Source organism: Cotesia glomerata, linkage group LG2, assembly GCF_020080835.1.
Source record: "Cotesia glomerata isolate CgM1 linkage group LG2, MPM_Cglom_v2.3, whole genome shotgun sequence".
NCBI lineage: Eukaryota > Metazoa > Arthropoda > Insecta > Hymenoptera > Braconidae > Cotesia > Cotesia glomerata.
The window spans coordinates 16,457,408-16,473,637 of NC_058159.1; the positions used below are offsets into that span (position 1 = coordinate 16,457,408).

The window sequence follows — 16,230 nt, forward strand, 5'->3', positions numbered from 1 at the left end:
CTAATTATATAAGTATATTTAATGATCCTGGGTTACCGTAACTTTATAAACAGATGCGGATAGGCGTGGATCTGGATAGGGAATCCTGGGCTTCATACCATAGAAGACAGGGGCCTCGGCTCAGATCCCGGCCTGCAGAGGCACCAGAAAATCCAGCTGGTGTAAAACATGGTTCAGGATAACTGGGGCTTTGCCGCGGACCAACTCCCCAAGCTAAGGTGGGAGCAATCGTGCCGATGGCTGAACGGTACTAGGGTCATAGTGCCGCGAATGATGCCCTTGGGGTATCAGATGTAACCCCTTTGTATTGATGCGCCTTCCAACGGTATTTCAGGCTCTGCCGGCGGTGACTTTTATTTCCTCACTGCTCGTGGGACCGAAATGGAAAACACAATAGCAACACCCAACAGACCGGAGAACTCTACAGAGGACCCTGGTTTTTCCATGAAAATGGATATTGAGGAGAAGGCGCAGGGCACAGCGAATGCCGGGCACAGTGACTCCTTTAGACAGGATGGGAAGAAGAAGAACCGCAGTGGTGCGGCAAAGAGACGGGCCCTCAAAGCCAGATTGGCTGAAAGGGCTCGGACTATGGGGCAGGACTGCGGAGCTACTCCTCCCACTATCCCTACAGCCAAGGTGGCGGAGGATCCCAAAAGAAATGGCAGTTAAAGGCCAAGACCCGAGGGTAACACCCCACCGGAAGCCAAAAACAAGGCCAAGAGGGGCAAAATAGCCCTAAAGCCGAGTGGATTCAGCAACGCAGTACGGGTGGGTATGAAGGTGGCAATAACACTTTCTGGCTACCCTGAGGTGTTGCTGAGCCAGGAGACCAGCGACCCGGTAACGCAGGCACTCATCGAGGTGCTGGACGCCACCCCTACGGGGCAAGCAGTCCCCTGCTTCGACGGATGCCGGTGGGAACAGGGAGTACTGTGGGTTACTTGTGCTGATGAAAGGTCAAAGTAATGGGTCCTAAGGACGGTTCCAGCTCTCAGGGCAAAGGAGGACCTCATTCTCCAAGTGCTGGAGAAAGAGGCACTTCCCAGGCTCAGGAAGCTGACGGCGGTCCTAGGGACCAACGAAGAGAACGAAGTCATTCTCCGTCGACTTGTTCGACAGAACCAGGGACTCAATACCCAGATGTGGAGAGTCTGGGATAGGCGAGTGGTCGGCAAGACCGTCTATCTGGTTCTAGGCGTGGACCAGAGATCACTGACAGCGCTCTCAGAGTGCAACTACTCACCCCACTTAGGAATGGGCAGGGCCCGTTCTTACGAAGCCCAGCCTAAGTCCGGAGGAGGGAAAGAAACTGCTGCCGGGACCGCTGGGCCCGCATCAGGAATGGGGAATCACAGAGGGAAACCGTCCAAGGGAAAGAACAAGGACGAGGCGGACAAGACAACTAGTGCCGAGGAAGTATCGGCTTCCATGAGAGGAGAAGAAGCGTTCAGCGCCGTCATTCCTTTGGAGGAGAACCGAGAGGTCTTCGAAGAGAGGGCACAGACAGTAGGACCGGGGACCTCTACTTCCTTACAGACACAGGGCAAAGCCCTTATTAAGGGCTGCGCGTCTCCTAATTAGAAGGGCCCCCGATGGAGCGATTCCTGAGGGACGATCCGGGTCCAGAGAAAGGCCTACTAAGGCGGAGACAGTAGCAAGGGAGGAGGCCAAGGAGCTTATGTTAGAGAAACAATCTTCCCTTGCACAGGCCCTGGCCAGACATGAAAAGGGGCCCGACATCTCAACCGAAACGGACACTGAAGGCAAGAAGGAAGAAGATGGACACTAGAATGTCTCCTTCCTCCTTGCGTCCCCTTAACCCCTCTTCCACTCTTCCACTTCCCTCTTTCCGCAGATTCGCGAAGACTGTCAGCAATGCAGTAACTACAACTGCAGGGCAGACAACGTTTTCGCAAATTAACTTGCAGCACTGCAAAGCAGCTTCTGCTCTACTCAGCAGAAACCTGGAAGTGAGGCACACAGACGTATCCCTGATACAAGAACCATGGATTAACAAAGGGCAAGTATTGGGGATAGAGTTGAAAGGTGGCAGCCTGATTCATGGTGAATCAGAACTGGGGCCTAGGGCCTGTGTCTTTATCAACAAGAAACACACAGTGCTCAAGCTGCACCAGTTCTGCACTAGGGACCTGGCGGTTGCTTCGATAAAAATTCCCCTAGGAGAGACAAGGGCGGAAATCATAATAGGATCTGCCTACCTCCCCTATGAGGACAATGAGGTGCCCACTGAAGAAGTCATCAGACTAGTGGAGCACTGCAAAACTAACCATCTGCCAAATTTGGAGTCGATAGGAGCTATAGTTTAAAAATGGGAATTTTTTATTGTTAACGCCCCCGCAACCCCCTTTGTGGGTGGAATTTCGTTAAATCCGTTCTTAGCTGACTTCTACTCGGTAAAAAGAATATTCCTACCAAATTTCAAGTCTCTAGGTCTTATGGTTCCAGAGATATCGTGATGAGTGACTATATACGTGGAAATCTCATATATATATAGAAGATGTGGGTGAGTGCATGGATGGATGCGTGAGAGTGCGTGGGTGGATGCATGGATGGATGCGTGAGAGTGCGTGGATGGATGCGTGGGTGGATGCGTAGGAGTGCATGGGTGGATGCGTGAGAGTGCGTGGACGGATGTGTGGGAGTGCGTGGGTGTATGCGTGGGTGGATGCGTGGGATGGTGTGGATGGAGAAGCATTGAAAGCGTAGAGTTGATGTTATACATTTTTCCGACTTCTTTATAAGCTAGAAAAAAAAAAATAATGACGAAAAAACGATCGTCTTTTGTTTTATTGACGGAAACAAAAAACAAATGACTACACACATAAATTAATAAAAAAAATGGGAATTTTCTATTGTTAACTCCCCCGCAAGACCCCTTGTGGGTGGAATTTCGTAAAATCCGTTCTTAGCTGACCTCTCCTCGGCAAAAGGAATATTCTTACCAAATTTCAAGTCAATCGACCTAATAGTTTCTGAGATTTCGTGATGAATGAGTTAAAAAATGGGATCTCCTATATATATATAGATATCAATTCAATTTAATTGTGTAATTCTATAAAGATTTGAATTTTTTTTTAATAATAATAATCTTGATCAAAAAACAAAGAATATTGGGATCTGTATTTTTTATAAATGTAACAACAAAATATGTTCTAAGCTATTAAGGTAAAAGCTCCGATAGATGATCACGTACCAGTATATGATCACTCCGTGTATTTGTATATCTATATTCACAAATATAGGTATACAAATACATAGAGTGACCATATAATGGTAAATGATCATCTATTAGGGCTTTTACCTTATATAAAAATTTTTGATTTTTTTTATATTTAATGCCTTCTTATTATCCTTTAGGAATTGAATTTTATAATTTTTTAATTAACGCCCACGCAAGGATTTGTGAGGGTGGCATTTCATAAAATTCATTCTTTACAGCTCAAAAACTCCAAAAAAATCAATCTGGCCAAGTTTCAATCCTTTAGCTGCTATAGATTAAAAAGTACAATTTCTTTTAATTTTACGCCCACGCACGGACATGTGGGGGTAGAATTTAATGAAATTTATTCTTAACCGCTCAAAAACGCCAAAAAAGCATTCTGGTTATATTTCAAAGTATTAATAGCTATAGATTGAAATTTACGAATTTTTTCTTAATTTGACGCCCACGCACGGGCACGCCAGGGGGGTGGAATGTCACAGAATTCGTTTTTAAAAAATTTCTAAATGTAATTTGAAACATTCTGACCAAGTTTTGAACTATTAAAAGCCATAATTGAAAAATATGAATTTTTTTTCGTGAACACCCCCGCAACCCCCCTTGTGGGTGAAATTTCGTGAAATCCGTTCTTAGATGACCTCTACTTGGCAAAAGGAATATTCCTGCCAAATTTCAAGTCTCTAGGTCTTATAGTTCCAGAGATATCGTGATGAGTGACTATCTATATCTATAGAAAGTCTCCTATATATATATAAATGATTAAATTATCAATTTTGAGTGTATTTTGCACGATTAGTTAATCAAGTGATTTTATAACCTCAAAAGTACTCAACACGTGACACGAGCTTCCAATAACAACGGATTTTGTGTTGTAAGTATACTTTTTTTTATTTATATCGAAAATGTTGTTGATCTTATAAAAATGTAATTTTAATTTAATTTTATTAAAAAAATGTAATTGAACAAATAAGATTTTCATAGTTTCCAAAAAATCAATCATTATGAATGTTTATTTTGAGATGTCAATGGAAATATTGGTTGTATGAAAAAATTATAAGAGACAATGTTTTCATAAAATTTAATTTTTTACTTTTGTTTGAAAAATTTTTCCATAAAACTTATATTTTTGTTATAATTTCATAAATTAAAACTAATCATTTCAAAACTGCGGCAAAAATCCTGACCCTAATTATACTTTTAACATTTTTCATCATTAAATAATTTCATTAATTCTATTTATGTATGTTTTGTACAGTGAGCAATGCCAAGAAAACGCAAAGGGGCTGATTTGAGCCGCAGTACAAGTAAAGCTCGAAACTTGTGAAATAGCAGATCCGAAAGAACAGAAGAACAAATCCAGCAACAAAATACTGATGCACGTGTCAGAATGGCGCAATTGCATCAAGAAGAGCCAGAAGATACACGAGCTGAACGCAATGAAGTCGGAAAATTAGAACAACGACAATCACGCCGTTTCACAGTCAAAAGACGAAGAACAAATGACCAACAACGACAACAGGTACATCGAGCATTTATATCTGATTCATTCCTGCGTCTAGCATTCCAGTATGAGCCCGATATTGAATATTATGCTCATTCAAAAGTGGTAATTGGTGCTATGGACAAGGAATGTCCGCATTATCATGCTCTGAAATTCAAAAATGAGCCAGCTGGGATGTGTTACGCGTCAGGAAAAGTGCAACTACCTGAAATTGAAACACCACCTGAACCATTGAACGGCTTACTTATCGACACGGATCCAGATTCTAACGTGTTCCTGAAGTCAATTCGAAGATTCAATTCATGCTTTCAAATGACATCGTTCGGAGCAACAGAAATAGTTCGAAATACTAATGCAAATGGTCAACAATTCAATTCTACATTCAAAATCAGAGGCCAAGTTTATCATAAAATGGGCTCACTGCTGCCAATGCCAAACGAACCACATAAATTCTTACAAATTTACTTTATGGGCGGCGAGGATTCCGGAAGCGCACTTGCCAATCGTGTGAATGCACGTTGTGATTATAATAACCTTGATTCACTTTATGCCAGGCGCATCGTCAGCGAGCTAGATGCTCTTTTGAACGAGCACAACGAGTTGTTGAAAATATTCAAATCACATATGCACCAATTACAAAGCGATAATCACGCTATCGTCATTAATCCTGATAAAACACCAGCTGGAGAGCATATTCGTAGATTCAATGCACCCGTTGTTTATGATGTTGCTGGAATCATGGTTGTTGATTGTACAGCTGCACGAGAAATTGTGATTCGTAGAAGAAATTATAATCTTCAGTTCATTGCTGACACACATCGTTCATATGACGCTCTCCAATATCCGCTAATATTCTGGAAGGGACAAGACGGATATTGCATAAACATAAAACAACGAGATCCCGTATCAGGTACTTCATTGATTATTAATTTGATAATTAATCATTTAACAAAACAATTAAATTATGGAACGTAATAAATTTAAATTAATTTTTATGAACAAATATTACAGGAGCTGAAACAAACAAGAACGTTAGCTCAAAGGATTATTATGCGTACCGATTAATGATTAGACGTGGCCTGGACAACGTCATTTTACGATGTCGTGAGCTTTGTCAACAATTCATGGTCGACATGTACGCGAAGATTGAGAGTGAACGACTACGATACTTACGATATAATCAACAAAAGCTGCGCGTGGAAGAGTACATTCATTTGCGAGACGCTATCAACAACAACGCCGACGTCGCCGAAATTGGTAACCATGTCATTTTACCATCATCGTACGTAGGCAGTCCACGTCATATGCAAGAATATATACAGGATGCTCTGACTTTCGTGCGCGAATATGGACGACCATGTTTATTTATCACGTTCACATGTAATCCAAAATGGCCAGAGATTACATCTTTGCTATTGCCTGGCCAAAATGCAATACATCGCCATGACATTACAGCACGTGTGTTCAGACAAAAGTTGAAGTCTTTAATAAGTTTCATTACTAAATCACATGTATTTGGTCCCACACGTTGCTGGATGTATTCAGTTGAGTGGCAAAAGCGAGGATTACCTCATGCACACATTTTGGTTTGGTTCATCGACAAAATCCGTCCTGAAGAAATCGATAGTATCATGTCTGCGGAAATTCCAGATCCATCCACTGACCAACTGCTGTTTGATATTGTTACAACAAACATGATTCATGGTCCATGTGGTACTCTTAATAGTTCATCGCCTTGCATGGCTGATGGAAAATGTACTAAAAATTTCCCTAAAGATTTTACCAATGATACGGTCACAAATGTCGACGGATACCCAATATATCGTCGAAGAAATCCTGAAAATGGCGGACAATCATTTATTAAAAATATCATCAACACAGACATTGATATTGACAATCGTTGGGTGGTGCCATATTCGCCTCTGCTGAGCAAGACATATAATGCTCATATTAATGTTGAGTTCTGCAGTTCTGTGAAGAGCATCAAATACATTTGCAAGTATGTCCATAAAGGCAGTGATAGAGGCTGTGTTTAGAGTGGAAAATACTCATGTGAATGCTCCTCCAGTGAATAAAAACGATGAAATAACGCTCTACCAAATTGGTCGGTACAACAGCTCCAATGAAGCTGCTTGGCGTATCTTTGGTTTTCCAATTCATGAACGGGATCCAACAGTTGTTCATTTAGCCATCCATCTTGAAAACGGTCAGCGTGTATTTTTCACGAACGAGACAGCGATTGATCGTGCAATAAATCCACCTAAAACTACACTCACTGCATTTTTTGAATTGTGTAATCGTGCGGATGATTTTGGTTCCTTTGCACGAACATTACTCTATTCACAAGTACCACGCTATTTCACATGGACTCAAACAAAAACATGGATGCCCCGCAAGCAAGGCTCACCAGTTGCTGTATGTCTCAATTTATTTAAATCAAACGCCTTGGGGCGATTATTTACAGTCAATCCAAGACACACGGAGTGCTTTTATCTCCGACTGTTGTTGGTTAATGTTACTGGCCCATTATCATTTCAAGATATACGTAAAGTGAATGGGCAACAATATCCAACGTATAAAGATGCATGCCTTGCACTCGGCTTGCTGGAAGACGACAACCAGTGGGAATGCATGCTTGCTGAAGCTGCATTGAACTGTACAGCAATACAAATTCGTCTACTATTCGCTATAGTGTTGACTACATGTTTCCCAGCCCGAGCACAGATATTATGGGAAAATCACAAAGATTCAATGACTGATGATATATTGCATCAACAATTAGGGTGGGTCAAAAAAATCAACTATTTTTTTTTTTACAATTAATACGGAAAAATGGGTTACTAGGCACCTTAAAAAAATTCTCACCAAATATGAACTCTTAATTTTAATAGGAAGATCCTCCGCGTCGCAGTTTTTCATTTTTTTCTCAGTCCAATAGAAAAAAATTCATTCCTCATCATTAATTGGTCGTACAGAAAAAATTTTTTTAAGAATTTTGTAGGAAATTCAATGCTCTACAAAAAAGGTATCTTATGTTTTTTTCGTAAACCTCACCATTTCACTAATATTGAAGATTTAAGATTGATTATTTTAAGTCAAATGTCACTTTTGATTATGAATTTTATAACTCGACAAGAAATGGCTATTATTGAATGGGCAATAGAAATTTTTGTAGCAAATTAACTGCTCTATAAAAATGGTATCTTATGTTTTGGCGATTAAATTAAGCGTTCAAAAGATATTCATCATCAAACTTTCATGTATACCGATTTTAAGAGTTTTTGATTAAATAATCGAAAAATTTCAATTTAATCTATCAGTTTTGAGAAAATTTAAACGAAAAAAATTTTTTTTTATCAACTGAGAAACTTCAAAATGTTTTTCAAGCTTTTTTTTATGTGTAAGTATTTTTATCTACATTTAAAAAAATAAATTGTACATTATTTATCGCTTAGTTAATCATTTATCAATAAAAAAAGCAAAGTTTTCATTATAAATATATTATGATTTCAGTTTTAGAGAAAAAAATGTCCAATTAGTTATAAGAAAGTTTTTTATTTCAATTTTCAACTGAGCTATTTATTTTCAAACAATTTTTTGTTGCAAGTAGGGTAGTTTTTTCGATGCTCTTTCACAACTTGCAATAAAAATTGAAATTGCTCTTCGTCTTTCGTTAAGCATTGGTTATATTCACTTACTAATGCGACACCTCGCTCTGCCACATCATTAACAACTTTCAATTGTGCGAAAAATTCTTTATTTTCATTATAACTCTCATCAGTAGACCATAAATCAATATTTTTGTCAAGAAAACCATACGGCAGATCAAAGATCTCAAAAAGTTTTAATGACTTCTTAGAAACAAAGTCACTTATATTTTTTTGCAGAATTAAATGTAAATTTTTTCTATCAATAATAAATCTTCTTGCTTTAGAATCTGTACCTTCGCGAGTCTTAACAGCTTCGACAATATTCTTCTTTATGTTTAATGGAACGGTATCATCAAAAAGTGATAAAATAGCAAGTTCATCACTTAAGTACCATAAATGTGAAGTCATTTTTCACATGTAGCCGAGGAAATTAAAGAATTAATTTTACTGTACTCAATTAAATTTTTCATAAACTCTAAGTCGTGATTAGCAGCAGAAGTCGCAGAAGTTGATGAAAACCAAGCTTTTACATACACCATAACTATAAAAATACAAAATTGTCGAAGACCATCCAATTCTTTCTTAGAAACGTCAAATTCATCTCTAAAAATAAACACTTTTAGGCAATAAATTGCCTTTGCCATCCATCTTGCATGATGAACTGCACCAGGACGCTTGAAGAAAACTTGCTCTCGTGGCATTTCTCCCAGAAAAATTAATGACAATTCCAATATTTCTTTATAGTCATCTCGGGGTTGCGATAACTACCAAAAGTAATCAATTATTCGTAAAAATCAAAAATTATCCTCTACACTTAAAATTGTATTTAAATAATACCTGTAAGTATCGCTTAATAAATGAAGATAGATTATTTTTTTCATTCGTAATAATATTAGCAACAATACTATCTTCAACACCAGATTTACACTTCGTTTTATCGAATGTGTCCCAAAATTTTTTGAATCTGCCAAATATTGGAACATTTGGTCCGGATGATACTGGCCAATAGACTTCGAATGCACTCCTTAAAATGATCTCATAAATATGATGGCGACATGGTAACCAAATTAATTCTTTTCCTAAGGCCTTTTCAATTTCTTTACATGTACCATGATGGATTCCTGTATAGTAAAAATAGATAATTACACTTTAAGTTCTGTATTTAATAAAAATTGTAACGCATATTTAAAATCTATAAATAAATAAAGAATTATAACTAATGGGCACGTGTCGAAAATTTAATTAATGTATGAAAACAATTCAACTAGAACGATGAAAATAAAATTTTCTTTTAAATATTTTATCATTGATTAGTTACCCGTATTAACCGCAGTCGTGTCAAAACACATCGCCTTGATGTAACTAATAATACCCCATTGATTTAACGTTGACAAGATGGTTGCTGTTTGATTTTCTGCCGATCCACTATTCATTTTTGGAACTCCAAGTAACTGCTCAGTACCAAAAGCAGTCAAAATAATCGGTAATCGATCCACAAATTTCGATTCAGAAATGTCATTCAGTATTTTCCCATCCCAATGCACGACGTATTTATCATGAGCTTTGAAGTTATCTTTTAGTCCTATGGCAATGTCTTTTCGTAAGAGCATGCGAGTTCGTTGAATTGTTCGATAACTAAGAGTTGTATCTTCTACATTAACACCAACACTTGATAGAACTGGAGCAATAATGAACATCGCATTTCTACTACTAACATTAGCTCTGTCGAGTGCTGAGATAAGCTCTGGAGTTAGAATATTTATTTTTGCTCGTGTTGTCGGTATTTGAGGCACATACTCTAAATCTGAACCGAAATTTGTAGCTTGACTTAATGTAAGGGTTGAAGATGACTCTGATTCCTCACTTCGAACAATCTCATGGCTGGTTGAGGGTTGATTCAAATCTAAAATAAGCGTTGTTATTTAATTAATGGAAGCAAAATTATGGAACTCATTCATTTTGACATCAAATAAGGAACACAAAGAGTTTTTATTTATCATCTACGAACATATTGACATTTATGATATAATTAATTAGAAAAACAATAATATACTTTATTATTCATAATTTATAATCAATTTAATTTATTTTCAATTCTGATTAAAATTTATAATAATTAAATGTTGTAAATACTCACGACTTTCATCTACTTCCATCGTATTCATAGTACTGTTTAATTTATTTGGGTTATTTGAAAGAATTTCTTTCCGGGTATCACTTTTTTGATTTGAATATAGTTCACGAATATCATTATCAAGCAGTTTTATTGATTTATGATCTACAATATCAAATAATGCTTTGATTTCATTCTGAAATATTATTACATTTTTGTTTTGGGCTGATGATTTTTTTCGCACAAAAGATTTTTGCAATTTCAACCATCGGTTATGATAGCGAAGAATTTTTTGTATTACATTAGTTGATCCACTAGTCGGAATCTGGTTGTTTTCCATAGTTCAATAACTTGATCAGTTGCATTTTTAGCACTTTGTTTGATAGAACATTTTAACACTTTGAGCTGATAAAAAAACACTCATAACCTCTTTTCACTGTTGGCAACTTACGTTCTGAAATTTTTGCATGGGTTTTCCGATCAAATGAATTTCCTTATCCATATTTTCGATAAATATATAAATTTATGTAGTGACCGCAAAATTTGTAAATATTTAATCGTTTTATCACATATACAAGATCATAACTTGTGGAAACACTAGAAATGCTGTAGAAAATGTAAACAAATAAAAACAATATAACTATAAAGAAAAATGTAGGTGGCGCTAGTTCACAAGGGAAACAGAGTAAATAGAATACAAAACAAAAATTCTCTACAGAAGAAATTTTCCCAAGGACAATGTACAGCTGTAGTGGAAAAATTTTTTAAGACGTTTTGAAGACGTTATAAAAAAACAACATGATCGTGATTTCTAATGATGAAAAATAAAAAGTTTGGAATTATTGAATAAAAATTTTGAAAACAAAATTCAAATAATACTTACATTAAAGACAAAAAATGAAATTTTCTCAAAACTGATAGATTAAATTGAAATTTTTCGATTATTTAATCAAAAACTCTTAAAATCGGTATACATGAAAGTTTGATGATGAATATCTTTTGAACGCTTAATTTAATCGCCAAAACATAAGATACCATTTTTATAGAGCAGTTAATTTGCTACAAAAATTTCTATTGCCCATTCAATAATAGCCATTTCTTGTCGAGTTATAAAATTCATAAACAAAAGTGACATTTGACTTAAAATAATCAATCTTAAATCTTCAATATTAGTGAAATGGTGAGGTTTACGGAAAAAACATAAGATACCTTTTTTGTAGAGCATTAAATTTCCTACAAAATTCTTAAAAAAATTTTTTCTGTACGACCAATTAATGATGAGGAATGAATTTTTTTCTATTGGACTGAGAAAAAAATGAAAAACTGCGACGCGGAGGATCTTCCTATTAAAATTAAGAATTCATATTTGGTGAGAATTTTTTTAAGGTGCCTAGTAACCCATTTTTCCGTATTAATTGTAAAAAAAAAAATAGTTGATTTTTTTGACCCACCCTATGATTCAACATCGTATACGGTGCCACGATCTAACCATAACATTCAGCGACGAAATGTACAATGAAGCATTGATTGCTATTGAGGATCTTTGCATTGTCATTGCCAACTTACCACTTAGTAATTTCGGTATGAATTCGCCAAATCGGACTGCATCTGATTCAATGAATACTGAAATAAATCGTTAACCTGCAGTACAGTACTGTAGAAATGGCAGCGATTGTTGCCCGCAATGTCCCACACATGAATGAGGAACCAAGAACCATTTATGATCGCATTATGCTCGCAGTTTCAGCTGGACAAGGTGGGTTCTTCTTTTTGGATGCACCGGGTGGAACTGGCAAAACATTCGTTATTTCGCTAATTCTTGCTGAAATACGATCAAATAATGGCATCGCATTGGCCGTTGCATCATCGGGCATTGCAGCAACTTTATTGGATGGAGGTAGAACAGCTCATTCAGTATTTAAGCTGCCACTAAATATTCAGAATAACCCTGACGCAGTATGCAACATTAAGAAACAATCGTCCATGGCCACTGTGCTGAAACGGTGTAAAATTATTATTTGGGATGAATGTACTATGGCACACAAACATTCACTTGAGGCGTTGAACAGGACATTGAAAGATATTAAAAACAGTGACAAACTATTTGGCGGAACTCTGTTGGTCCTTTCAGGTGATTTCAGACAAACACTTCCAGTCATTCCACGTTCAACATACGCTGATGAGATCAACGCTTGCTTAAAATCATCTCCATTGTGGCGTAATGTTGAAAAATTACAGCTAAAAATAAATATGCGCGTTCAAATGCTTCAAGATCCATCCGCTGAAACATTTTCAAAACAACTCTTAGATATCGGTGATGAAAAAGTTGCTATAGATGAAACTGGATACGTAAAATTACCGACCGATTTCTGCACAATCGCTGATTCGCAAGATACTCTCATTGAACAAATATTTCCCGATGTACACACACAGTACATAAATCATGAGTGGCTTGCAGAAAGAGCGATTTTAGCGGCAAAAAATGTAGACGTTGACAATTTAAATCTGAAGATACAAATGTTGTTGCCAGGGAACTTGGTATCATATAAATCTATTGATACAGTTTGCGATGACACTGAGCTGTAAATTTTTCAACAGAGTTTTTGAACTCACTAGATTTGCCAGGCATGCCACCACATAACTTACAATTGAAGGTTGGATCTTCAATTATTTTGCTTCGTAATTTGAACCTGCCACGGCTATGCAACGGTACGCGATTAGTCATCAAAAAATTAATGAAAAACGTTATCGAAGGCACCATTTTAAATGGCAAGTTTCGAGGTGAAAATATATTGATACCACGAATACCTATTATACCCACAGATGTGCCAATTCAATTTAAGCGTATTCAATTTCCGATTAGATTGGCATTTGCAATGACTATTAATAAATCCCAAGTCCAAACAATGTCTGTTTGTGGCTTAGATTTGAGCACACCATGTTTTTCACACGAACAATTATACGTTGCATGCTCTCGAGTGGGTAAACCATCAAGTTTGTTTGTATTAGCTAAAGACGGGCTAACAAAAAATTTTATTCACGCTATAGCATTAAGAGATTGATATTGTTTAATAGTGTTACTGTCGTAATTGTTTAATTAATGATATATAATTTTAAGGAATAAATTATAATAACTTAAAAATAATGTTTGCCTTTTGTTATTTTTATATTCCATCATCGTTCACAGCGCTCCATGCTTATTTTACGCATATACCACATTCTTACATACATACAATATACACATTCTAACATACATACATACTAACAATAAGTAAGCTATTTTTTGTCTACACTAGAAATAACTAGGAAATAATTTATATGGCAAAACAACGTTTGCCGGGTCAGCTAGTAAATATATAAACATACAAACATATCTGACAATTAATTATAGTACAATACATATTTTTTAAAAGTTAACAAACATGATATTTTAAAACAAAGAAATTTTCATTATTAACTGAGGTATAAATGTAGAGAGGGAATGGATCAAGTAAGTCTTTAACATTGACAAATACAATTTTCTCATCGGTTTTTACTTCGTATGCCCATACATGTTCATTAAACCCTAATACGTCAATACTTCTGCATACAAAAACTAATTCATTACGATCATCAAGACTGATGATCAATTCAATTAAAGAAAATGTTGGCAGAGATCTTTCGTTCCAGTAATTGGGACGATATTTTGGGTATATTTAATACTTTTATATTCTACCCATTGAAAAAAAACTTTTTTTGGAATTATTTAATGCTTCATTTGAACAATTATATTTCGACCATGTTTTATAATCAATTTTTATGTTAATACCAGTAATTTTTTCATCTTTAATAGATCTAGTTGCCAAAAAATGATAATTTAAATTTAGTTGGTGCTTTATCGCGATAGATTTACAAATATTTACACGAGATTTATTAACTGATGCCGGTACTGTTAAATTTGTATGCTTAGATTCAGCTCTGATTGAAGATAAATGTGAGCAAAGACCACTTTCCTCACACATTTTTTTGTAGTGAAGAGAAATATGACCCTTTGGTTTCATAGGATTACCGGTCAATTGCTTATACAGCTGCCAGTGTCTGATTACAGTGGTATCAAACGCATTTATTTGATTATTTGTAATTTTTTTAGCTTAAATGAAATCAAATATTTCTCGCAAAATAACATATAATTGCCAATAAGGGTTATCTTTCGACACTAAATCTTCAATTATTACTCCCATTAATCTAACAAACGTGCTTAACTCTGAAGCTGTCATTTTTCATTTATTATTTTTGCTCAAATCGTCATCTCTAATAAATGGAGGTTTATTTAGGGAATCAATATGCCCATAATCAAACACTGCTAATCTTTCATTCAATTCCGATACAGAAAACTCATAATATTCACTATTTTGTGAAGTAATTGCGCTTAAAATTTCTATTAAATCATCATGAGCTATCCCTTCTCTAAAGTCATGCAGTCGACAGAAAAATTTTCTACAGCATGGAATGAAGCTGAATTAAATACACATTTTTATCGTATACCTATTAGCGTAATATTATTTGTTTTAAGGTCTGTCTTGTAGTTTTGTACGGTTCGAGTCAATTCAGGGGACAAAAAAAATAGTGTTTTGACATGTATTCTTGTCCATTTTACAAAATCGACAATGATAAGTGGCAGAAAACGATTCGGTAAAGCCTAAAAGACCATGTAAGCCAAGATTATCTCCTTGGATTAGACCCAATACAAAATAAACATGCTTTTTACCTTGATTTGTTAAGATTTTAATTCCTTTTTCTTCGAAAAATTTTATTTCCTCAATTAGCGGGCGGTAAATGCGAAATGTTAGAATTTTTTTATTTTTATTTAAACGAATCCAACTGTCATATAATAAAACGAGGAAATAATTTTCTAATTTTGACCGGCACTCTGATGGTAAACATGGAATTGATGCGTAAATTGGCAAAAAATGGGCATAACCTTTCCTGATCGAGAACCTAGAGGATTATTAACTTCCACGTCATCACCAGATAAAAAATATGGTATCACAATATCATCATCTTTGTATTCAGATCGTTTTTTAGCCCATGATTTACACTGAATATAGTTTTCAATCACTAATTCATTATTTTTAAGTTGTTCCATATAATTTACTGTGTCAGTTAAAGCATTAGGTTGCTGAAAAAAATTTTTGAATGTTGCACGTAACGGTATAAATTGTGCACATATGTCAATCATTTTACCCTTAGAACCTTTTTTTGATTTTGAAATAACATAAGTACGATCAATAATGTACGATTTCGGTTTTATATAAAAACCTGATTTTTCAAAATGCTTTAACCGTCGATATTCTGTACCTAAATCCGCAAAAGTATTTTTTATGTCATCGAACATTGTTTTAATTACATTAATATCTTTGTCGGAACAGTTTGAATTAATAAGAGTATTTTCTACTTTTGATTCTAATATACATATAAAAGAATCACCCAAGAAAACCTTAATATCATCGATAATATATTGAACAATATTTTTAGACAAGCGAAGATTAGCGTACATATTTGCTATAAGTTCTACTGCTGCTTTATTAAGGGCAGTTTTGAAATCATTCGCTGAAAAACCCGGATTATTTGTATTTTGCTGAAAGTTACTTTGAGTATTTCTGTCATAATTTAGATTTTCACTATTAGAAAATTCTTTAGTTTCATTAGTCAAATTAATATTTATATCATTTACAACTAATGA

The 16,230-nt window shown here is 35.6% G+C and overlaps 2 protein-coding genes across 2 annotated transcripts; one reads left to right on the forward strand and one right to left on the reverse strand.

The window, feature by feature from the left end:
• The first annotated feature begins 6,280 nt into the window (after positions 1 to 6,280).
• LOC123258986 lies at positions 6,281 to 8,734 on the forward strand. Its single transcript, XM_044719242.1, has 3 exons — positions 6,281 to 6,744; positions 6,863 to 7,528; positions 8,680 to 8,734. The coding sequence occupies exons 1-3, from the start codon at positions 6,281 to 6,283 to the stop codon at positions 8,732 to 8,734; spliced, it is 1,185 nt and encodes a 394-aa protein (XP_044575177.1).
• LOC123258877 lies at positions 8,285 to 10,838 on the reverse strand. Its single transcript, XM_044719141.1, has 4 exons — positions 10,533 to 10,838; positions 9,714 to 10,298; positions 9,233 to 9,516; positions 8,285 to 9,159 (listed from the first exon to the last, which is right to left on the reverse strand). Exons 1-4 carry the CDS (start codon positions 10,558 to 10,560, stop codon positions 8,800 to 8,802), a joined length of 1,257 nt encoding a protein of 418 aa, XP_044575076.1. The 5' UTR covers positions 10,561 to 10,838; the 3' UTR covers positions 8,285 to 8,799.
• Between the last annotated feature and the right edge of the window lie 5,392 nt (positions 10,839 to 16,230).